The sequence below is a fragment of the Eschrichtius robustus genome, chromosome 11, assembly GCF_028021215.1.
Source record: "Eschrichtius robustus isolate mEscRob2 chromosome 11, mEscRob2.pri, whole genome shotgun sequence".
NCBI lineage: Eukaryota > Metazoa > Chordata > Mammalia > Artiodactyla > Eschrichtiidae > Eschrichtius > Eschrichtius robustus.
Window position 1 is genome coordinate 43,425,076 of NC_090834.1, and position 25,345 is coordinate 43,450,420.

Genomic DNA, 25,345 nt, shown 5'->3' on the forward strand with positions numbered 1-25,345 from the left:
TTTCTAAAGTTTTCATGAAATCAAGTTTACCTAATTTTTCTTGTGCTTTTGGTGCCAAATCTAAGAAACTATTGCCTAATCCGAAATCATGAGGATTTACTCCTATGTTTTCTTCTAAGAGTTTTACAGATTTAGTTTTTATATTTAGGTCTTTGATCCATTTTGAGTTAATTTTTGTCTATGGTAAGGGTTGAACTTAATTCTTTTTCATGTGGATATCCAGTTGTCCTGTCACTGTTGAAAAGACTATTCTTTCTTCATTGAATTATTTTGGCACCACTTCTGCTTTCTTTTGATTAATATTTGTAGGGTATATATTTTTCTGTCTTTTTTTGTGTTTTCTATTTTTTACTTTCAATTTACATATGTAGTTATTTTTGAAGTGAGTTTCTGGAACACAGCATATAGTTTGGTCATTTAAAAAATTTACTCTGTAAATCTCTATCTTTTAATGCGTGTATTTAGACCATTTTCATTTAGTGTAATTATTATTATGTTAGGGTTTAAGCCTGACATTTTTTGTTTTCTGTTTGTTATCCAGTTTTTGGTTTCTCTGTTTTAGCTTTCCTGACTTCCTCTGGGTTCTTTGAACATTCTTTAGAATTCCATTTTGATTTATCTATAGTATTTTTGAATGTATTTCTTTGTATAGCATTTTTAGTTATTGCTCTAGGTGTAATATTATAGATACATAGCTTATTACAATCTACTGGTGTCAACATTTTACCAGTTCAAGTGAAGTGCAGCATCTTAGTTCTCTTTATGTCCCTTTGCCATGACCCATTTCTAACATTACTGTCTTAAGAAATTTCTCAATATACATTAAGAATCACTTTAGACACTGTTATAATTTTTGCTTCAGCTGTCAAACAATTTATCAATAGAAAACTCAAGAGAAGTAAAGTCTATTGCATTTACCCATGTTTTCACTTTTTCCAATTTTTTTCTTCCTTCCTGATGTCTCAAAAGTCTTTATCATTTCCTTTCTACCAAGAGAACATCCTTTAGCTATTCTTTTAGGGCAGATCTATTACTGACAAAATCTCTTAGTTTTCCTTCATTTGAGAATTTCTCAATTTCCTCTTGGTTCGTAAGGATATTTTCTCAAACATGGAATTCTGGGTTGACATTTTTTCTTTCAGCAATTGAAAAACATTCCACTTCCTTCTGGCCTCCATGGTCTCTGATAAGAAATCCGTTATCTGAATTGGTTTTTCTATATAGGCAAAGTGTTATTTCTCTCTTCCTGTTTCCAAGACTTTGTCTTAGTTTTCAGAACTTTGACCATGATGTGTCTTGGTGTAGATTTGTTTGGATTTATCATATTTGAGTGTCACACAGCCTCTTGAATCTGTAGATTTACATCTTTTGCCAGGTTTTGAAACTTTTCAGTCATTACTTCTTTGAATACTTTTTCAGTCCTACCCTTTTTCTCCTCTTTTCTGGGACTCTGATGATACAATTTTTCAACCTTTTGTAATAATACTACAGGTCCTTGAGGTTCATTTTCTTTTAGTCTGTTTTCTCTCTGTTGTTCAGATTGGGTAATTTCTATTTTGCTGTGTTCAAGTTCACTGATTATGTCCTCTGTCCTCTCCATTCTGCTTTTGAGCCTATCCATTGAATTTTTTTAGTTTGGTTATTGTATTTTTCAGTTATAAAATTTCTAACTGCTTGCTCTTTAGTTTCATCTCTTTGCTAAAACGTTCTAATTTAATTTGTTTCAGGGATGTTTGTAATTGCTCATTGAAGCATTTTTATAACAGCTGCTTTAAACTCCTTGTCAGATAATTCTAACATCTATATCAACTCAGTGTTGGTGTCTCTTGATTGCCTATTCTCATTCAAGTTGAGATCTTCCTTGTCTTCGGTGTGATGAGCGATTTTTTAACTGAGGCCATTTTTGGGTATTGTGTTACATGACTCTGGATTTTATTTAAATATTGTGTTTTAGCAGTCCTTTTCTGACAACATCCCAGTAGGCAAAAATAGAATGCTGCCTCATTGCTGTCAGGTGGCAGGGAAAGTCCAGGTCTTAACTTGGCCTCAGCTGGTAACTGGGAGGAGGTGTTCCTCATTACTGCTGAGTGGGAGTGAGAGTTCAGGCTCCCCACATTTTTCATTGACACCACTTTGATTGGAGGGGCATAGGTGCCTTGTTACTGCTTCTCACACGGCCTTCAATGATGCTGTAGTGAGGGGAGTAGCCCTGTTACCACGGAGAGGTGGTGAATGTCCTGACTCCTCATTAGGCTTCCTCGGATACCATTCCAGAGAAGAGGAGGAGGGCTGCCTCATCACCACCAGATGGGCAGAGAAGTCCAGGCTCTCCACATGGTCTCCACTGACATCATGGGCTGGGGAGGGGCTTGTTGACACCCAGTGGTGATGAAACTCCTGGATTTCCACTCAGTCTTCTCTGACTCCATCCAGGTTGGGGCCTGGGCTACCTCATTATAGATGGTAAGGGTGCAACCAAGGCTGTCCACTCAATCTCTGCTGGTGAAGTGGGTTTGCAGCCATAGTCTTATTCTGTGGCCTTTGGCTAGAGTCAAGCAGTTATTATCTAAAAGTGTTTAATCTTGGTAGGTTGTCTTTTCTTCTGGTTTTTCAGTTGAAGGGAGCAGGCTTTCTTTGGGGCTCTTTTTGTTTGATTGTGCCCACTGGAGTGTCTGGGTTGCTGGCTTCTCTGTTATCCAGTCTGGGATATAAGAGGTAAAAAGAAATTCCAGGAACTCACCACCATGTTGTTCCTTGGGTCCCAAGGCCCTAGTTGGTCTGTCTTTCCTCTCCACTTCTCGGAGTCTTCTTATTGTTTTATAAATAATGCCTAGGATTTCTAGTTCCATTTAGCAGGAAGAATAGGGGAAAGTACATTGACTCCACCTTTCCAGAAGTAGAAATCTCAAATATATATACAATTATAGTTTTATAATGGTTAGAAGGAAAAGAAAACACCCCATTTTATAAAAGGAAGCAATTTCTACAAGAAAGTTTTGACAGAGTTGAGTTTTTTAAGGCAGAGTGTGGTAAAATGTACCCTTAAGATATTTTAGGAAAATAAGTTTGTAAACAAATGAGGAATTTCAAAGAAAGAAGCAGTAGAGTGAGCCAGCAGCAACAAAAGCATGTTTGCCACAGGATATCATTTTCTGGTTAGAAAAATGACATATTACTAGTTATTATGCAAACCAAGTCAAATACATAGTACTTTTCTTTTTCTCTCTTTTTCCCTCCTTTCCTTTTCCTTCTCTTCTGCCTTCCCTCCCTAACTCTCTCCCTTCCTTTCTTTTAACCAGAGAAGAAAAGAGAGGCAGAAAACTGCAGCGGAAGCAGATGGCTGTTCTCTCAACAACAATGTAGTGTTTCCAAAGTGTATTCTGTGAAACACCTGTTTATGGTGTTTACACTGTAGCTGTGCTATGGTGTTAGTTGGTTTTAGTTTAAAAAACAGAAGGGTTTCATGGTCACATATGTTTGAAAAATGATGGATTAAAAAGGCTAAATGGATGTTTTTAAAGCAAGACTTCTCACAGCCTGTAATACGCTACTATGCACTGTGAATGTCCAGGAGAAGAGGAAGAGTAAATAGCATTTCCTAAGCTCTCAGTGTTAGTACACAGAACAAATTTTTGTGAAAATTGCCATAAAGACATTTGTTGGCTAGCTGGCAGCTGAGTAATAAAATAGAGCTGCAAAGCATCAAATGGCAAGGATTCATATATTAAATGACTGCTCAGTGCCTGTAAACAAGCCCCAAACTTTTTAACAACAGACAAGAAAAAAAAATCCAGAAATTAAAGATCTGGTAAGCTGTGACTGAACTCGTTAAATATAACTGAGAGATGGTACTTAACCTGTATCTAGATTTCTGTATTTTTTCAAACTTATTCCAGGTTGTGATCTCTTTGTTTATACTGAAAAATTATAGTGATTCAATATTTATGTTGCTATGTTAGAGCTTCATCTTTATAGAAAAAGCAAGGTTGATTGACTTAAGTGTTAAATGCTTAGAGTCTTAACTAGGAAAACCCATATAAAGTTTCATAATTCAAGCTACCATCTAGCAGCAGCTATTTAAATTGCAGGCAAAATATCTAGGTAGACTTAAGAGCTAGCCTTGTAAGATCATACCCATTAAGTGGAATCAAATGCTTCATATTCCTATTGTAATGGCTGATCACCTCCTTAAAAAGGTACATAAGGAGGAACTTTAACTTCTTTGGGCTCCTTTAACTATATTATCATCTGTGAAATCTCTGCACTCCAAAAAAAGCTGGTTGTAAAGTAAAATTCATAATCAAACCATATTTCCCGTTGATTAATTTACTAAGTGAAGCAAGGATACAGTACCTACGAGACCTGAGATGCTCAGATGCTTATTGCCCTATGTGTCATCTGTGGGAAGAAAGAGAAGACTTTTTGCTTCCTAGCACAGTGGGGAGTATAATATAGGGATAAATCAGAAAGAAATCAGTATCCCTCTCATCATATATGCAGAAGCCCTCTCATTTATGAAACAGCCCTACCAGTAACAAAGCAATAAAGACCAGTTTTGTTCTTTCAAGTATCTATTTTGTAATAGCAAACCTCCATATTTTAAATTGCCATAGAAGAAAGGACACCCCTGTTAGGAAGTAGTGACTACAAAAGATAATACTTTGTTGTTGTTGTTCACAAAGCTAATTATCATGATATAATTAATCTACTACTCACTTGATAAATAGAAAGCCATTAGTCTATCACTGTGCTAAGAGTTAAAGGGATACAGAGCTGACAATCTAATAAAAGAGACAAAATCAATACACATAAAACAATGAAAGACAGGGCCAAACATATAACCTGTAGTTGAAATACTAGAACTTTTGTTTGTACTAAAAATAATTCATTTTAACAAAATTAACACAATTTTATAGGTCAAAACATATACCAAAACATATGATATTAAATTGTAATAAGTTTCCTTACTTGAGCTTTTAGGGTTTGTAGTTGTCCTTCGTAATTCTGAGTCATTGCTAAGTTACATTTTTCCAAACTGTCCAACTTCTGTCTAAGTAACCCCACCTGAATTAAGAATAAAATTTAATTTTGATTTTTCTAAATTTTGCCTGACAAAATCAGAAAATGTACAAAAGAGGAGTACAGTTCAAATAAAACTGCTGTACCAAACCAAGAATAAATATTTGTACTGTGGTTCTTAGAATAGTTGTTAATAATTAAATTCACAAAAACCAAATGTAGCTAGCACTATTCCACTGGGTACACATTAAGACAGTATGGTATGGATGTTTGACAAAAGATCCTTCTCACCGGCACATTTTAAAGCAGGATTTAAAATTTACTTCGCATTATCTTTTTGGGAGGCTTATGTCATCGTTCCTGGGACAGAACCCCTGCAGACACACTTCAGCCTTTAGTTTAGGTGCTACTACCTTTAATGGGAGCTCTGTTTTAGTGGTGTTGTGGAATAATTGTTACATTTTTATAAGAACTAACAAATTAAAAAGAAAAAGAAAAATGTCTGAGAGGAGTTCTTAGGGATTTGGCTTACAGAATTTGCTTAAAAAGTAGGCAAGGCCCCTGTTCGCACATCTGTATTGTGACAGGTACAAAAGTGAGAAAATAGTCCCCTCCATACGCCAGGTCTGATGACCTGCCTCTATTGATAACTAACTAGGCCAAACAATAACTTAGGTAACCATGACAAAAAACTAAGTTCCATCGAGAGGCCATTAGAGGTAGAAAAATGGCCGCTGAACAAGTTGACTTGATGTTTTAGTTATTAGCATGTCATCAGTAAACATTTCTTATGCCTCACCCCAAAGAAAAATTCACAGACACGAAAGTCCACATCAGGTGAAGCGTATGCCTTTCCTGAACTCCTCTGCAGGCCCAAGAGCACTCAGACCTCCTTCTACCATCACCAGCTTGGCCACAAGCACCTTCACCGGGGCCCAGGGCATTCCTCCCAAGTGGGCGCCCAGGTATACACACACTCCTTTCACCAAACTGTTTTCTCTCTTGTTCTACAATCAAGGCTTTACCTTTTACTTCTTTTAGGAAAGATTTTTCTAGCAGATGAGAAAAGGCAAATGCTCCTGAACTCTGCCTCATCCAAAGGCACAGCTTTGTTGACTACTTTGTTTCTACAGCAGCAAAATCACTGACATCTTTGCTTGCAAACAGTATTTATTTCACATACATATTGAATGTTTGTTTACTTTCCTAGACAACATTGACTAGACTCTATTTCTGTCTGCATTGGCAAATTACTACCGGTTTAAGCTCTGCTTGCCGCTTATTTGATAGAACACATTTAGCACACTGTGACAGAATTTCAAGCTATAAATGCTATTGCTGATGCCTGATAAAAAGTATGTGTAATGAAAAATATATTCTGACAGAACAAATACTATTTATAACAGCCTGAGGAATTAACAATTTATTAACACATCTATGCAGTACCTCTTGACCTTTCTGTTCTAAACAAGTTTGTGCATTTGCCAACTCTTGATCCCGAAGATCTAATCGTGTCTCCAGAGCCCGCATCTTCCTTTCCCAATCCAATTTTTTGTTGTTTACCATGATGTCAATTTGTTCCATTAATTCCTGAAGCTCAGCCTCACAAGGAGAAGCTCTGGAAATTGCAGAAAAGTAAAATACATTTAAAAGGAGTGAAATGTGAGAACAAGAAAAATTATGATCTTGCTTTGAATAGCTTGATCATTATTTCCTCAAATTGTTCAATTATTTAAATAGGAAGAATTCCAAAAACCAGAGGTTAACATTTTAAATTAAAACTAAAAGCTAATTTCAGAGCTAACAGTGTACATACTTTTCAAAGGCATTTTAAAAAGTACAGTTGCTGCCATAATATAATGCAATATACTGATAAAGTCACTGCCTGCATTTCTCTTATATACTGGTGGTAACGCATGGATCTCCCTGGCCCAAAAGTTTTGACTTAGACAAGGGAGTCCTAAAATGAAAAAATATTGTGTGGATTACGTCAGAAGTAAGCTCACAATAAAGAAAGTTAGTTTAAAAATAATAAATAAATTAATTAATTAATTAATTAATTTTAGAGTGGGCTAATTCGAAGGAAGATTCTAATTATGAAAAATGATTCCATGCTCTTACATGTAAATATACATATACCTATGTGCTTATCATAAGTTGAGGAGGTTTGATGGCAGGTCAGCTAGGGCTTCATTTGTGCCTGCCAGGGAGAGAGGAACAAGCCTAGGCTAGGTAAGACCAGATTCAAATGTACTATCTGGGCTACACTGCTGCTCCTTCGGGAGAGAAACTTGGTGTGATCTGGCTGGTGGTGTCTCTTTGGAAGGAATCTAAGTGGGCAGGTGTGGGCAGAGTAATGTAAGATTTTAGACAATGGGGATACTATCAGTCAAAAAAGTGGTAATATTTTGGGTCTAGGAAGGTCTACTGTGTTTGAAACAAGACCCTTGGTGATAACTAGAATTATAGAGACCGAGAGTTGGAGAGATTGCTAAGTGCTCCCAGGGCAGGGTTCTCCTTCACAGAACCTGAAGCATTCCCCAAGGACCTGGTATAAATCCAGTCATTCAGCCTGGATAAGCAGGTAGATGTTGAGGCCTCAGACTTCAGCTTAAAGAACACACAAATGTCCAGATTAGAAAAGCAAGTTACTTCAGTATCCATTCAATGGTGCTGATAAGGCTTCCAATATATTTGCATAGCTGGGAGGAAGGCAGGAGAGGCAGGTGTAAAATGACATCATTTCCTCCATTTAGTTTCATCAAATCAGAATTTTAGGGCTAATTAAAGATCATTTAGCATTTTAAAAAAACTGAAGCCCAGCGACATCAAGGTCACACATTAATTAATGGAAGAGCCAGAACTAGATCCTAGACGGCTGCTTCCCATCTTAATTAAGCTCCTTCCTGTATACCACACAGCAAAAGACATGGTGTTTTGCATACAAACTTGCTTGGAAAATGTAGTACAAATTAGCTCTGTTGCAATAGGTTTAGAAATAGGTATTTGAACTCAAAGAACTCAGAATTTCCAGAATCCCTTTCTCAAATACCCAGAGTCAACCTGAACAAGGGATGTCCCCTTGATTGGCTTATTCAACAGCAGATTCACCAGTTTTGACACCAGAGAGGTTGTAAGTACAAAATGCCATTCTTAAGTCTTCTAACATTCCTGGGCTAAGGCCCAAAGGCTCTCAGTTTTTACTTAAAACCTAAAACAAGTCTGAGGAAAGGAAGTACTAATTCCTCTATAAAAAAACTTGATTGGATTTTGATTGGAGTTCTGATGTGGGGAAAAACAACAGAACGAAAAGAAGGGTTTTCACACCATTTTTTTATTTCATAACAACATGTTATCACCCTTTACTGTAAATACATTTTGTCTATTTTTTTCTGCTGGTGTAAACTCTGAAAGAAAAAGGACTACATCAGTCTTGTTCATCACCATCTCCCCAAGGCTTAGCACAGTGCTCCAGCACATAGCAGATGCTCAATAAATCTCTGAAGAGTCAATGAACGAATTTTTTCCATTACTATCTCCTTGGCATATAGGAATGTACCGTGCTAATGGAATTAAAATATAGGCCTAAAGTAGAGTGTGGCATAATATGAGCTACTCAATCAGTATTGTTAAATAAGTGAATAAAGTGTTTATTTCCTGGTTATGACTATGATATGCAAAAGTCAGAATATTAGACTTCAAGGTGGAAGGACTTTTACAAGTCATCTAGTCCAACTAACCATTCAGTGTTTGCATACCTTCCACAAATGTTTCTGGAGAGAATCATCTATCATACCCCACTGATCAGATTCAGCAAATCTAGGACAGAGCCCAGATTCTGCATTGGTAACAAAGGTATCAAGTACATGCCACTTGGTGCATGCCAAAGTTTGTGATCTATTTTGTAATATCACCGCCAAGAGGTCACCCAGCCTAGGTCTGAACCTTTCCTTTAGCAGGTAACCACTGTCTGAGATTGCATCTAGACAGAAGTGGGTTTTTAAAAGTTCTTTCTTATACTGAAGAACTTTTTCATCCACTGGTCCTAATTTGATCCATTGTAACCACTGAGAACAAATGCCTTTTCAACACTGTGGACTATAAAATACTTGAATACAGTTATCAATACGCTGAACACAGTTATCAGTGTACCTCCAGATTCTTCCCGAGTCTTCTCAATGTTCAATATTTGAGACTGAACATACTAACAGACAATGCCAGAATATGCGGTAATGGATTCTGACCCAAAACCTTTGCAGCAACAGTCCTAGAATGGTCAAGACTTGGTCAATGACTGACAGCTTCCCCAATTTTGCCTCCACTTCCAACTCAGGACCAGCCAGAGAAAGGCAAATATGTTCCCCAAACCAATCACATAGGAGGCCCTGCTTCTAACGATCCTGCCTCTAGCTTCCCCATGTCGACAGCCTAGGGCTGAGGCATACCTGAAGCCTCTGGTTTTTCACTGTTGAGCCTTCCCACTCTCCTGCCTGTCTTTGAGTCTGCCAAATGCAAGTGATAGTTGACTCCCTTTTTATAGAAATCTTTGAATAAATAGCCTTCATTTGTTCTTATTGGGTGGTCTTTGTTTATTTTCACAAGTTATCTTTATTTCCTTCAATTGCTTGCAGAGATTTTTTTTTTCTACCATTCACTACCTAGTATACTGCCTAGAAAATACTACATGCTTAATATACAGTTGTTGAACTGTGTATTAGTTGAAGAAATGAATGACTATTTTAAGATTTTCAGAACCTTCATAATCCTGGCGGCTCTCCTCTGAACAAGTTCCTTCCTGTTTGTCGATTTCCTCCTTGAAATGTATTGTTCAGAACTTTAACATGGTACCCAAGGTATGGTCTAATAAGCTCAGAGAGGGACTCTCACATCCTTTGTTTTAGGTGATACATACTTTCATTCAAGCAGATGAAGATCACCTTAGCTTTGAATTTGGGAGGGGGAAGGGTAAAGCCAGTGATATCATATGACTTTTAAGGCGAGTTTTTTCTTGATAAACACGCTTTTTCCTTTTCATGCATGCTACGAGTAAAGCCACCTACTCACTATCTTGTGATTGTTTCATTTTGAGGGATGCTCCAAGGGCAGGGATTTATATTTATTTTCATTACATTTCAGTGTTACAGTTTCAGCCTCGATGTAGATTGTCATCACTGATTCTTTAAGGAAGCAAACATTCACAGGTGACTTCTCCCCACTGTGAGATGAACTAGGAAGACAGACACACAAGACCAACTGCCTGTGTATAGGAAGACTTACAAGGCAGGCAGGTACAGTAACAGATTGATGAATACATACAGTTCTTTTGGGAACAGAAAGGAGGGGTCCGAATACCCCTTGGGTATTGGATAGCATGGACTATCACAGAAACCTTCCTGAAAGAGGTAACATCTGAGCTTATATTTTGGGACCCTGGTACTGTCAGAGAATATATTCGCTATACCTCCCAATTTTGTGTCAGCAGCAGATTTGATAAGCATTACTTGTTTTACATATATATTTTTTTTTCATACAAGTGATTGTTAAATGTCATAAAGGACAGGAGAGAGGACAGAGCCCTCTGGCCTTCCATTATCAAGCCCTTCAGGGTCACAGTGATCTGTTGATTATTTCTTTTATTATAATCAGATGTTAATCCACTTAATTAACCTTATTTTTTTTTCCCACAAAAAATGTGGTGAAAAGCCCTATAAAATATGCCAAAGCCCAAGTACATCTCTGTCTATATGTTCTCTGATGCACCAGCATACTTGCACTTTGAAGCAAGGCTGGTCTAGCATGCAGTGGTCCGGATGCATCCATGCTGAGTCCTGGTGGCCACTGCTTCCTCTTCTGGATGCTCACAAACCACTGATAATCTTTTCCAGAGTCTTACCTAAGATTTAGTCAAACACACTTTTACATCAAATTCAGCTTTTTGTCATATTTAATACTCCCTTTTGAAAGTCAATTGTCTAATCTTGTAGTATATTTTCCCTACTTCAGTTTCTCAGAGATAATTAATAGCAGTTCAGCTGTCTCAGTATCAATATCTGTTCCTAAATCTAGTGAACTTTAAAGTAAAATACAAAAGGCTTAGTTTAGCCTCCTCCATAATTGGACAGTACATTATTTATATTTTTATTTCTTCCTTTAGTCAAATGCTGACTAACACTATGTTAATTACTTTCCTGTACTTCCTGTCATGAATCTTCATAACATCCCATAAAGTAGACCTTATTATTCCAAGTTTAGAAAAGTTGACTGAGGAGCTAAAAAAGAAAAAAAAAATTCTCTGAATCTTTCAGCATTGGAGACTGGTTGGATTATGCCTGATAACACCACTTAAGACATGTAAACCCCTGCCCTAACTATTGGGTTTATCCTTGGGAGCAATTCACAAGAGAAAGATCCTGAGGTCAGGACAGCAGTCTGAATGCATTAAGCAAGAAAGGAGGGGGCACACTGAGACTTGCAGGGTAACATACCAGTCTGGGGATCCTAGAGTTAAAATATCAGGACATCATTATTTGGAGATGAAGAGAGAGCAAACTAGAAAGCTGGTGATGTAAATGGAGGCAGTAGTGGCAAGTGTGTTGGGAAAGGGCAGTGGAATGGAATGTGGAGAGAGTCATTCAGAGTAAAAGGGGCTAGGGTAAGATACATGGAATACATGTCACTCCAAAGTCCTTTAACAATGGGCTTAGGTGCTGATTCTTAAAAGGCAGATCTTCATCAGACAGATAACTATGGTGACCATATGATTTGTTATCCAACCCAGGACAATTTTAAAAGTGAAAGGGGCACTAATAATAATTATTCCAGGACAACAGGTATAAACAGTGGCTGTTCTCGGCAAACTGAAATGTAGGGCCAGTCTATCCATCACCAGTCTGGAAAACAGAAGTGGGTAACAGGTCTATTCAAAAAAAAAAAAAGAGTGAGTTCAGTTCAGGACATGAGAGATGTCTGACAGAAATGGATCTTCACCTTGGGAGAGAGAAGAGGGGCTTTGCCTTAAAAAACAAATGTAGAAGTCATCACGGAGAAAGGGCAGGGAGAGAGGAAGGGAAGCAGGGAGAAAAAATAAAAAGGACACTATTTCATGCAACATGGACAAGCCTAAGAAAATGAGTTTCCAAAAGGCTGATGAGCAATCTTATCAGGTCTTACCTTTTTCAAAATATTCTAATAAAACTCATTTTAAAAATGTATTAACATACTATCCGTCTTAGTTATATTACTATTATTTAGTTCTACTAAATGTATAGTGGCACAATATATTCAAAGCGGTGAAAGAAAAAAATTTTCAACCAAGACTACTCTAACCAGCAAAGTTATCATTCAGAAAAGATATAAAGAGTTTTCCAGAAAAGCAAAAGCTAAAGGAGTTCATCACCACTAAATTGGCCTGACAAGAAATGTTAAAGGAACTTCTTGAAGCTGAAAAGAAAGGGCACTGATTAATAACAAGAACACATATGAAAGAATAAATCTCACTGGAAAGGTAAATATATAGTAAAGGTAGTGAGTTAATCACTTATAAAGCTAGTAAGAAGATTCAAAAACAGGTAGTAAAAATAACTATGATTACAACAATTAAGGGATATACAAGATGAAAAGATGTAAAATGTGACATCAAAAACATTAAATGCAGCAAGGGGAAGAGTAAGAATGTTGAGCTTTACAATGGTATCAAACTTAAGTTATTATCAACTTTATATCAACTGTTATAGATAGCAATTGTTACATGTAAACCTCATGGTAACCACAAAGCAAAAACCTATAGTAAATACCCAAAAGATAAAGGAATGTAAGCATACCACTAAAGAAAGTCATCAAATCACAAAGGAAGAGAGCAAGAGAAGAAGAAAGGAACAGAGAGGAACTATAAGAACAGCTAGAAAATAATTAACAAAATGGCACTAAGTGCACAGCTATCAATAATTACTTTAGGGACTTTCCTGGTGGTCCAGTGGGCAAGACTCCACACTCCCAACACAGGGGCCTGGATTCCATCCCTGGCCAGGGAACGAGATCCTGCATGCACGCCACAACTAAGAGTTCACATGCTGCAACTAAGAGTCTGCATGCCACAGCTAAGAAGTCCACATGCCACAACTGAGACCTGGCAAAGGCAAAATGAATAAATAAACAATAAATAAAAATAATTTTTAAAATTAAAAAAAAATAATTACTTTAAATGTAAATGGACTAAATTCTCCATTCAAAAGACACAGAGTGGCTGAACAGATAAGAAAATAAGACCCATCTATATGCTGCCTACAAGAGACTCATTTAGGATGTAAGGACACACATAGACTGAAAGTGAAGGGATGGAAAAAGATATCTCATACAAATGGAAACTGAAAAAAAAGTTGGAGTAGCTATACTTTTATCAGACAAAATAGACTTTAAAACAAGACTGTAACAGAGACAAAAAAGGGCATTGTATAATGATAAAGAAGTCAATCCAACAAGAAGATATAACATTTGTAAATATTTACACACCCAACGTAGGAGCACCTAAATATATAAAGCAAATATTAACAGACCTAAAGGGAGAAATAGACAGCAAAACACTAATAGTAGGACACTATAATACTCCACTTACATTAATGGATAGATCATCCAGACAGATAATCAATTAAAAAACATCAGCCTTAAACAACACATTAGACCAGATGGACTTAATAGATATTTATAAAATACTCTATCCAAAAGTAACAAAAACACAGTCTTCTCAAGTGCACATGGAATATTTTCAAAGCTGGATCATACGTTAGGTCACAAAACAAGTCTTACTAAATTTAAAAGGACTGAAGTCATATCAAGCAACTTTTCTGACCACAATGTTATGAAACTAGAAATTTATTACACAAGAAAACAGGAAAATTCACAAATGTGTGGATATTAAACAACATGCTACTGAATAACCAAAGGTTCAAAGAAAAAATAAAAAGAGAAAGTAAAAAATACCTTGAGACAAATGAAAATGGGTATGTAACATACAAAATTTATGGAATGCAGCAAAAGTAGTCCTAAGAGGGAAGTTTTAGCTATAAATACCTACCTCAAGAAAAAAAAATTCTCAAATAAACAATCTAACTTTACACCTCAAGGAACTAGAAAAAGAAGAACAAACAGAACCCAAAGTTAGTAGAAGGAAGGAAATAAAAAGATTAGAGCAGAAGTTAAGTGAAACAGAGATTAAAAAGACAATAAAAAAAGATCAGTGAAACTAAGCTGGTTCTTTGAAAAAGATAAATAAAATTGACAAACCTCTAGCTAGACTCACCAAGAAAAAAAGAGAGGACTCAAAATCAGAAATGAAAGAGGAGATATTACAACTGATACCACAGGAATAAACAGATCATAAGAGACTACTATGAAAAATTATATACTAACAAATTGGACAACCTGGAAGAAATGGATAAATTCCTAGAAATATACAATCTACCAAGACTGAACCATAATGAAATAAAAAATCTAAACAGACTGACTGTTAGTAAAGAGATTGAATCAGTAATCAAAAACCTCTCAACAAACAAAAGTCCAGGACCAGATGGCTTCACTGGTGAATTTTACCAAACATTCAAAGAATTAATACCAATCCTTCTCAAACTCTTCCAATAAAAAGGAGGAGGGAACTCTTCCAAACTCATTTTATGAGGTCAGCATTACCCTGATACTGAAACCAGATGAGAATGCCACAAGAAAAGAAAATTACCTGGTGAACACAAATGCAAAATCCTCAACAAAATATTAGCAAACCAACTTCAACAGGCATACACTACGATCAAGTGGGATTTATTCTAGGGATGAAAGGATGGTTCAACAACTACAAATCAGTCACTGTGATATGTCACATAGACAAAATAAAGGATAAAAATCATATGATCATCTCAATAGATGCAGAAAAAGCATTTGACAAAATTCAACATCCATTATGACAAAACCCCTCAATAAAGTGGGTACAGAGGGGACATACAAAAGTACTTCAACATAATAAAGGCCATACGTGACAAGCCTACATCATACTCAATGGTGAAAAGCTGAAAGTTTTTCCTCTAAGATCAGGAACAAGACAAGGATACCTACTCTTACCACTTTTATTAAATATAGTATTGGAAGTCCTAGCCAGAGTAATTAGGCAAGAAAAAGAAATAAAAGGCATCCAAATTGGAAAGGAAGAAGTAAAACTGTCACTATATTAAGATGACACCATATATATATATATATATATATATATATATATGGCGTATATATATATATGGCGTAAAGACTCCATCAAAAAACTTAAAAACTAATAAACAAATTCAGTAAAGTTGCAGGATACAACATCAATATAGAAAAATCTGTTGTATTTAAATAAACTAATAATGAACTATCAGAAAGAGAAATTAAGCAAACAATCCCATTTACAATTGCATCAAAAAAGAATAAAATACCTAGCAATAAATTTAACCAAGGAGGTGGAAGACCTGTATATTGAAAACTACAAAACATTAAAGAAATTGAAAACAACACAAATAAATAGACAGATATTCCATACTCATGGATTGGAAGAATTAATATTGTTAAAATGTCCATACCACCCAAATCAATCTACAGATTCAATGCAATCCCTAACAAAATCCCTATCCCAATGGAATTTTTCACAGAAATAGAACAAATAATCCTAAAATTTGTATGAAACCATAAAAGACCCCAAATAGCCAAAGCAATCTTGAGAAAGAAGAACAAAGCTGAAGGCATCACACTCTCTAATTTCAAACTACATTACAAACTATAGTAATTTAAACAGTATGATATTCACAGAAAAGCAGACACACAGATCAAAGGAACAAAATAAAGAGCCCAGAAATAAACCCAAGTATATATGGTTAAATAATTGATGACAAAGAAGCCAAGAATACACAATGGGGAAAGGACAGTCTTTCCTATAAATGGTTTTGGGAAAATTAGACAGCCACATGCAGAAGACTGAAACTGGACAAATACTTTTACACCATACACAAATATTAACTCAAAATGGATTAAAGACTTGAGTGTAACACCCGAAATCATAAAATTCCTAGAAGAAAACAGGCGGTAAAGCTCTTTGACATTATGCCTTGACGATGATTTTTTGATTCTCACACCGAAAGTACAAGGAACAAAAGCAAAAATAAACAAGTGGGACTACATCAAACTAAAAAGTTTCTGCATAGCAAAGGAAATCATTGACAAAATGAAAATAGAGAAAATATTTGCAAATATCCAGAATATATAAACAACTAATACAACTCAATACAAAAAAATATGATTAAAAAATGAGCAGATCTGAATAAATGTTTTTCAAAAAAAGACATACAGATGTCCAAAGGACACATGAAAAATGCTCTTTATCATTAATCTACATCACTAATCATTAAACATAATGCAAAAAAAACCACAATGAGATATCACCTCACACCTGTCAGAATGGCTATTATCAAAATGACTAGAAATAAAAAGTGTTGGCAAGGATGTGGAGAAGAGAGGACACTTGTACACTGTTGGTGGGAATGTAAATTGGTACAGTTTTTATGGAAAACAGTATGAAGGTTCCTCAAAAAATTAAAAATAGAACTACCATATGATCTAGCAATTACACCTCTGGGCATTTATCTGAAGAAAATGAAAACACTAACTTGAAAAGATATATGCATCCCCATGTTCATTACAGCATTATTTAACAATAGCCAAGTTATGGAAACAAAGTAAATGTCCATTGATGGATAAATGGATGAAGATGTGGTACATGTATGTATATGTGTGTGTGTATAGACACACACACATACAATGGAATATTATTCAGCCACATAAAAGAGTGATATCTTGCCATTTGCAACAACATGGATGAACCCTGAGGGTATTATGCTAAGTGAAATAAGTCAGACACTGAAAGACAAATACCGTATGTACTCTCTTATATGTGGAGTCTAAGATATATATATATAAACCAAACTCATAGATACAGGTAACAGATTGGTGGTGGCCAGAGGCAAGAGGTGGAGGTAGGATAAATGGGTAAACTGTTTTTTTTTCAGTTTCAAAAATAATAATAAATAAATAGAATTTAACATTTCTGTGGTGGCTCACAAATCCTTTTGCACGTCACATTCTGTACTACACCTGAAACATAATTAGAACCAAATGAGAGAGACTCCAGCAGAACTCCTAGAACTCACTTCTGTAGACATGTCTGTGGTGTCAGCCTGCTCTTTAGTCAATTGTCTCTCCTAAAACAGTAAATGAAAGATTTATCACTTTATGATTTTTAGGTCATAGTTTCATGGTTGCCCTTGTTCAAAATTAATTATTGAATTATAGTTAAAAGTAGCTTTTTCTCAAGCACTTTTTTTTGTTGTCCAAAAAATGTTATTTACTGTCACCGTGAGTGTTTGCTGACATACTAGCATTGCAATGCCTATTTTTACTGCATATTTGAGATGGTGGCTCATATTCAGTCCATTCTCTGCTCTCATTTGTGATAAGCTTAATGTTAGGATGTGGAGGAGGTGTAACTCCCACTATTCCAATAAAGCATGCTTAACTGTACTTATAAAGGCCTTATTCTAAAGCCTTCATTATAATCATCAAAAAAAGATGTTTATAGAAAGAAAATGCAATGTCATAGCTTTCAAGTCTCTATCGGTGTTTTATAAGAATTCTAGGTTACATACAAATTTAAAATCTCATTTTTTTTTATGTTCTAAAGGGAATGGAAATTCTGTTTAAAAATCTACATTACAGATCAACTTTTTCTTGAAACTTTTCTATGATAATTATTCACATTCTGAGTAACACCTTGGTTCACAGATCAAATGAGGTAAGGAGACAGTGAAATGTTAGCAAGCACTAACTCTCTTTCTTCAGGGTGATTTCTACAATCATCTAGAAGCATAAATAATTATCTGAAAAATTATTCCATATTAATACATACAAACATAGGATACAATTAATAGTAAATAAATATTTACACATGCATTAGCTTAGATTTTTTTGTTTGTTTTTTCATATTTCTTTTTTTAAGCCTATGGGAAAGGTTGAAACTAAAGCAAATCTGGACATATTATAAAGCCACTGAAAAAGTATGAACCCAAAATCAAATTTGTATCTGACGTATATTGCTATCCCATTTTCAACATCTAAAATTACCCTTTGTACTTTTTTTGACTATTTAAACATTTAAATATTTAATGATTGACTTCCACTAATAACCATAAGCATGGATTCTATAAGTCAATCTCTTAATACAATTAAAATTCCCTCCTGCCAAAAGCTATATCTGATGAGACACTGCAGTGTTAGTACATGTGAGGACAGTCACTTTACCCTTTTTCTATTTAAAACTACAGCCGTCTATTTCACTGGATGTTAGCAGTGAAGAATTAGGCAAACACTGATAAAATCTGTTTTTCCAATGCTAGAAAACTAAGAAATATACTGTTCCCTAAATGTTAGAAATTTCTAATGAAACTTCTAATGCCAGCTTGTTCTAATAACTTCCAAATCTGTATCTGCAGCCTGAGCTGCTGAGCTCCTGACTTCTCTAACCAACTACCTATTCAACATTGACATTCCCATAGGCGTCTATAGGCATCTCAATCTTCACAAGTTCAAAGCAGAGTGCTAGACTCCCTGTGCCACAAACCTGCTCCCACTCCAGTCCACTCCATTTCTTTAATTGGCACCATAGTTACAGTTACTCAAGATAAAAAACTCTTCATGATTCTAGATTTGTGTTTTCCTCAAACCCCAGAACCATAGTCCTATTGGCACTGCCTCCAGTATACTAAATTCTGACTACTTCTCACCATATCCAGTGATAAAACCCTAGTCTGAGTCATCCTTATCGCTTGTCTGCTTCCATCCTTATCTCCTATGTGGCTAGTTGCCTACTCAACATCCAGCTTTCCTTTCTTCCATACCAACAGAGCTCTGATGTTATTCAGTGTGGAAATGTGTCCAGCGAGAAAAACAACTACATTTCCCAGTCTCCCCTGGAGCTAGGCATGGCCATGTAACAAAATCTGGCTTATGAAATGTAAGCGGAAGTTGCCGTGAAGCTGTTGAAAAGAAGGCCACAGCAGTTGCTGTTGGTGTCCCACACATCTCTCACACTTACCACTTCAGGGCACTCAGTCTGATTTCCAGTGGACAGAACCTGCATTTCCTTGCCTGAGTGTCTTCTCTTGCTACTGGAGTCCTCTTTGCCTCCTGTGTGATAGGCCAGCAGCGACGGGGAATTGAAGCCCTCCCAGGAGCAACCTTCAACCAATAACTGTCGGTTACTGGTGTATAAACATTCATTTGCTCCTTGGATGGAAGAACTCTGAGGAGTGTGATTTACACTGGGTTCCAGAGTTTCCCCATCAGGATTTTGCTCCAGTCACCTTCAGTGGTACTTGGTTTGATAACCTGTCTTTCCTTGTTTTACTTCCCCAACCCTACAGGTGATAGGCTGAAAAATGGCCACCAAAGATATAAGGTCTGAATCCCCAGAACCTGTAAATGTTATTTCATTTGGAAGAAAGTTCTTTGTATAAATTAAGTGTCTTGAGATGGGGAGATTATCCTACATTATCTGGGTGGGCCCTAGGAAAGAGGCAGAGGGAAATTTGACACACACAAGAAAAGGGGCTATGAAGATGAATCAGAGACAGATGAGAAGATGCTGGACTTAAGGATCAGAGTGCTGTAGCCACAAGCCAAGGAATGCTGGCAGTCACCAGAAGCCTGAAGAAGCAAGGAACAGATTCTCCCCTAGAGCATCTGGAGGGAATGCAGCCCTGCTGACACCTTGATTTTGGGCTACCGGAACACAGAACTGTGAGTAAATGCATTTTAGTTGTTTTAAGCCACTGAGTTTGTTATACAGCAGTCACAGGAAACTAATACACCATACTTTGATCTCCCAAATAAACTCGCCTTCTTTCAGGGCTTTGGCTTCTGTAGGAACCCCAAATAAAATGCTGGCATGCTCTCTTTTGTTTTTACCCGTTGCCCTTCCTCTGCTCCCTTCCTGGAAGGCAGATGTGATGCTGGAGGTGGGTCCGCCATCTTGCAATCATTTGTTGGGGCCAAACAATAAAGCCACACACTGAGGGTGATAAAGCAGAAAGATACATCTAGACTTGGATATACAGCTAATTATTTGATCTTTACTTGGATGGGTAACAGGCATCTCAAACCAAGCTTGCATTTTCTCCAGTCTTCTTTATTTTAATAAATGACAATCTTATCTTTCCAATTGGTGGGACAAAAGCCCACCATCCCATCTCCTTCCTGCACACTCCACATTCAATCTATGATTTCTAAATATTATCAGCTTTTCTGTCACAACATCCCCATTTGTCACTATTTCTACCAACCTGATCCAAACCACTGCCATCTCCCACTGAATTACAGTTCGGCTTGTCTGTCTTTTCTACCCTTGCTTTGCTATGGTCTAGTCTTCACATAGCAACCAGAATGAGCCTTTCAAAACATTAGGTCAGAAAATGTCACTGCTTTGCTCAAAGCCTTCCAGTGACTTCCCATTTTACACAGTGAAACCTAAAGTCTTTACCAAGGTCTGCAAGGCCCTACAGGACTTGGTTCTATTTGCCTCTCTGAGGTCACCACCTACCACCTTCCTCCTGGCTTGCTCCTCTCTAAACACACTGGCCTTTTTTTTTTCCTTGAAAATACTAAGCATGTTCCTGCCTCAGAACCTTTGCTTTTGCTGTCTCCTCTGCCTGGAATGCCATTCCCCAGGCCATATTGAATACATATATATATATAATTAATATATATATATGAATTATATATTTTCATATATATTCATATATTTATTTCATATATATATTCATATATATGAATACATATGAAGAGAACCCTCACTTTCTGTAGGTCTTTCTTCAGATATCACCTTATCAGATTTACTTTGTAACTCTCTACTACCATAACCTGCGTAATTTTTCTTCAAAGCAGTCACTACCATCCCCCTGACAGAATATACCCTCATTTATCTGTTAAAATCTGTCCCCCCACTGCACCGTAAGCTCCATGAATCCCTGATGGTACGGTAGAGCCAGTGTCAGCTCTGAACTGCCAACCTCCAGAAAAATAAAAACCCTAATCTGTTTGGGTATCGTGTTATGAGACTCTGGACCCTTTTTAAAATTTGTGTTCAACAGGTCTTTTCTGAGAATGCACCATCAGAGAGATGGGGTGCTATCTCACTCCTGCCAGGCCATGGTGGAATCCACGTTCTTGACTAAGCATCTGTTGGTACTTGGGAGAAGGGACTCCTCATTACTGCTGGGTGGCAGGGGGAGGGGTTCAGGCTCCCCACTAGTCCTTTGCCAATACCACCACGGCTGAGAGGGGCAGGGGTGTCCTCATGGCCCCCATGGACACTGTGGGAAGTGGGTGGCCTCGTTATCATTCACCACTCAAAGTGTCTGTTTTTCTTTGCCATTGTAAGTATGTATGTTTCTCCCTGAGATTGTCTGTGATCTGAGGCAAGATTTGGGTATTCCGGGGTCCCTGGGCCATAGCACCAAATGTGCCTCATATCCCACTTCAGTTTCTTATATGAATGGGTACAGACTTCATCCGTACTCTGACCAGCTGTCCTTTATGAGTCAGCTGTTTTGCTGATCCACCCATTTTTTCCTATTCTTGAACTTTTTAAAAGTATTTTCATAACTTGAAAATAAGATTAGCACAAGATATTTGCATTTCTGCTTTTCTCTTTTTTAGAGAAAATTTGGAAGCCATTTCACCACATGATTCTATAGTGCACCTGGCTCTGTTATGCTCTTTTTGTACATAGCTTTTACATGAACTGCGGTCCAGTGAGACTGCTTTTTGCCCCCCAGGGGAGAGAACTAACGAGCTCCTCCTGTTTCTATCATTTTCATGTTTTAGCACCTCTCTGTTTCACCAATGCTCTGACAAGAGGCTCGCAACTGCTCCAAGCGGTTCCAAGGTGCCAGACCACTGAGCACCTGGAATGTCAGGTCAGGGTGAGTGTACCTGGGTCCTGATATACATGCCTAGGTTTACACATATCATGGCTTACCTCTTTTTCATTTTTAAAAAAATGTAACTTGTAACTAATACAACCAACCTTTTGTAAACATTGTCCTGTAAAAATTACGTGCAAATTTATCCTACACAGAGGTAATTTTTAATCTTTGCCTTAACTTAATAGCAGCTTAACAAGTCTTTCAAAGGAATCTTTCTCTTCCCTTCTTTCTTCGCTCACGCCCTCCTGCCCTCTATCTCCCTCCCTCCCCTTTCTTCCTAAGTGTCTTTCCCTCCTTTCAAAGTCACTCAGTGAATTCCTACAATCACTTAGCATTGTGCTAACACTTCAGGGTCTAACTTCAAAGTCTGAGATATCAGAATTCTACCCTAGGTCCACTTCACGTTGCTTCTTCAGAGAAACAAGAAACTAGAACTTGTTAAATTTGATTACTCTGGAGAGGAATATGTGTATTTTGTGGGGGATAAATTATGATGGAGAGAGAATAATGGGGTATAGTCTGGGCCACTCAGATACCACGAGAATCAATCAAATTAAAAAGAATTTTCAATGTGCAAAAATAATACATGACAATTTATTAAACTACAAATATATATTGACTTATATTAGAATTTTTTACAAACGATAATTAAAACTGTATTTAACTCATAAGAAACAGGTAAATAAAGTTGTGATTATGAATATGTCTCAGAGGGAAAGGACACTCTAAAGGTTAAGAAAGCTGTATATTCGGGGTCTTTTGTATTTCCATACAAATTGTGAGATTTTTTGTTCTAGTTCTGTGAAAAATGTCAGTGGTAGTTTGATAGGGATTGCATTGTATATGCAGATTGCTTCGGGTAGTATAGTCATTTTCACAGTGTTGATTCTTCCAATCCAAGAACATGGTATATCTCTCCATCTATTTGTATCATCTTTAATTTCTTTCATCAGTGTCTTATAATTTTCTGCATACAGGTCTTTCATCTCCTTAGGTAGGTTTATTCCTAGGTATTGTATTCTTTTTGTTGCAATGGTAAATGGGAGTGTTTCCTTAATTTCTCTTTCAGATTTTTCATCATTAGTGTAGAGGAATGCCAGAGATTTCTGTGCGTTACTTTTGTATCCTGCTACTTTACCAAATTCACTGATAGCTCTACTAGTTTTCAGGTAGCATCTTTAGGATTCTCTATGTATAGTATCATGTCATCTGCAAACAGTGACAGCTTTACTTCTTCTTTTCCAATTTGGATTCCTTTTATTTCTTTTTCTTCTCTGATTGCTGTGACTAAAACTTCCAAAACTATGTTGAATAATAGTGGTGAGAGTGGGCAACCTTGTCTTGTTCCTGATCTTAGTGGAAATGGTTTCAGTTTTTCACCACTGAGGAAGATGTTGGCTGTGGGTTTGTCATATATGGCCTTTATTATGTTGAGGTAAGTTCCCTCTACGCTTACTTTCTGGAGGGTTTTTGTTGTAAATGCGTGTTGAATTTTGTTGAAAGCTTTGTCTGCATCTATTGATATGATCATATGGTTTTTCTTCTTCAATTTGTTAATATGGTGTATCACATTGATTGATTTGCGTATATTGAAGAATCCTTGCATTCCTGGGATAAACCCCACTTGATCATGGTGTATGATCCTTTTAATGTGCTGTTGGATTCTGGAGGAATCAGGCTCCTGGACTTCAGACTATACTACAAAGCTACAGTAATCAAGACAGTATGGTACTGGCACAAAAACAGAAATATAGATCAATGGAACAGGATAGAAAGCCCAGAGATAAACCCACACACATATGGTCACCTTATCTTTGATAAAGGAGGCAAGAATATACAATGGAGAAAAGACAGCCTCTTCAATAAGTGGTGCTGGGAAAACTGGACAGCTACATGTAAAAGAATGAAATTAGAACACTCCCTAACACCATGCACAAAAATAAACTCAAGATGGATTAAAGACCTAAATGTAAGGCCAGACACTATAAAACTCTTAGAGGAAAACTTAGGCCAAACACTCTATGACATAAATCACAGCAAGATCCTTTGTGACCCACCTCCTAGAGAAATGGAAATAAAAACAAAAATAAACAAATGGGACCTAATGAATCTTAAGAGCTTTTGCACAGCAAAGGAAACCATAAACAAGACGAAAAGACAACCCTCAGAATGGGAGAAAATATTTGCAAATGAAACAACTGACAAAGGATTAATCTCCAAAATTTACAAACAGCTCATGCAGCTCAATAACAAAAAAATAAATAACCCAATCCAAAAATGGGCAGAAGACCTAAATAGATATTTCTCCAAAGAAGATATACAGATTGCCAACAGACACATGAAAGGATGCTCAACATCATTAATCATTAGAGAAATGCAAATGAAAACTACAATGAGATATCATCTCACACCACTCAGAATAGCCATCATCAAAAATCTACAAACAGTAAATGCTGGAGAGGGTGTGGAGAAAAGGGAACCCTCATACACTGTTGGTGGGAATGTAAACTGATACAGCCACTATGGAGAACAGTATGGAGGTTCCTTAAAAAACTAAAAATAGAACTACCATATGACCCAGCAATCCCACTACTTGGCATATACCCAGAGAAAACCATAATTCAAAACGTGTCATGTACCACATTGTTCATTGCAGCTCTATTTACAATAGCCATGACATGGAAGCAACCTAAGTGTCCATCAACAGATGAATGGATAAAGAAGATGTGGCAATATATACAATGGAATATTACTCAGCCATAAAAAGGAACGAAATTGAGTTATTTGTAGTGAGGTGGATGGACCTAGAGTCTGTCATATAGAGTGAAGTAAGTCAGAAAGAGGAAAACAAATACCGTATGCTAACATATATATATATATGGAATCTAAAAAAAAAAAAAAAAAAGGTCATGAAGAACCTAGCGGCAAGATGGGAATAAAGACGCAGACCTACTATAGAATGGACTTGAGGACACGGGGAGGGGGAAGGGTAAGCTGGGACAAAGTGAGAGAGTGGTAGTGTATATATGGACATATATACACTATCAAATGTAAAATAGATAGCTAGTGGGAAGCAGTCGTATAGCATAGGGAGATCAGCTTGGTGCTTTGTGACCAGCTAGAAAGGTGGGATAGGGAGGGTGGGAGGGAGGGAGATGCAAGAGGGAAGAGATGTGGGGATATATGTATATGTATAACTGATTCACTTCGTTATAAAGCAGAAACTAACACACCATTGTAAAGCAATTATACACCAATAAAAACGTTAAAAAAAAAAAAGTTGT

At 36.8% G+C, this 25,345-nt stretch overlaps 1 protein-coding gene across 1 annotated transcript in view; it reads right to left on the bottom strand.

Annotated features, from left to right (window-relative positions):
* DEUP1 (deuterosome assembly protein 1) overlaps positions 1-25,345 on the bottom strand; it is a 98,775-nt gene that overhangs the window by 64,322 nt on the left and 9,108 nt on the right. The window contains exons 3-7 of the mRNA XM_068556071.1: positions 19,172-19,397; positions 17,232-17,282; positions 7,493-7,629; positions 6,466-6,637; positions 4,969-5,064 (exon numbers count right to left, since the gene is read on the bottom strand). Of these exons, the coding sequence (XP_068412172.1) occupies positions 4,969-5,064; positions 6,466-6,637; positions 7,493-7,629; positions 17,232-17,282; positions 19,172-19,397 (682 nt within the window). The remainder of the gene's footprint in view (positions 1-4,968; positions 5,065-6,465; positions 6,638-7,492; positions 7,630-17,231; positions 17,283-19,171; positions 19,398-25,345) is intronic.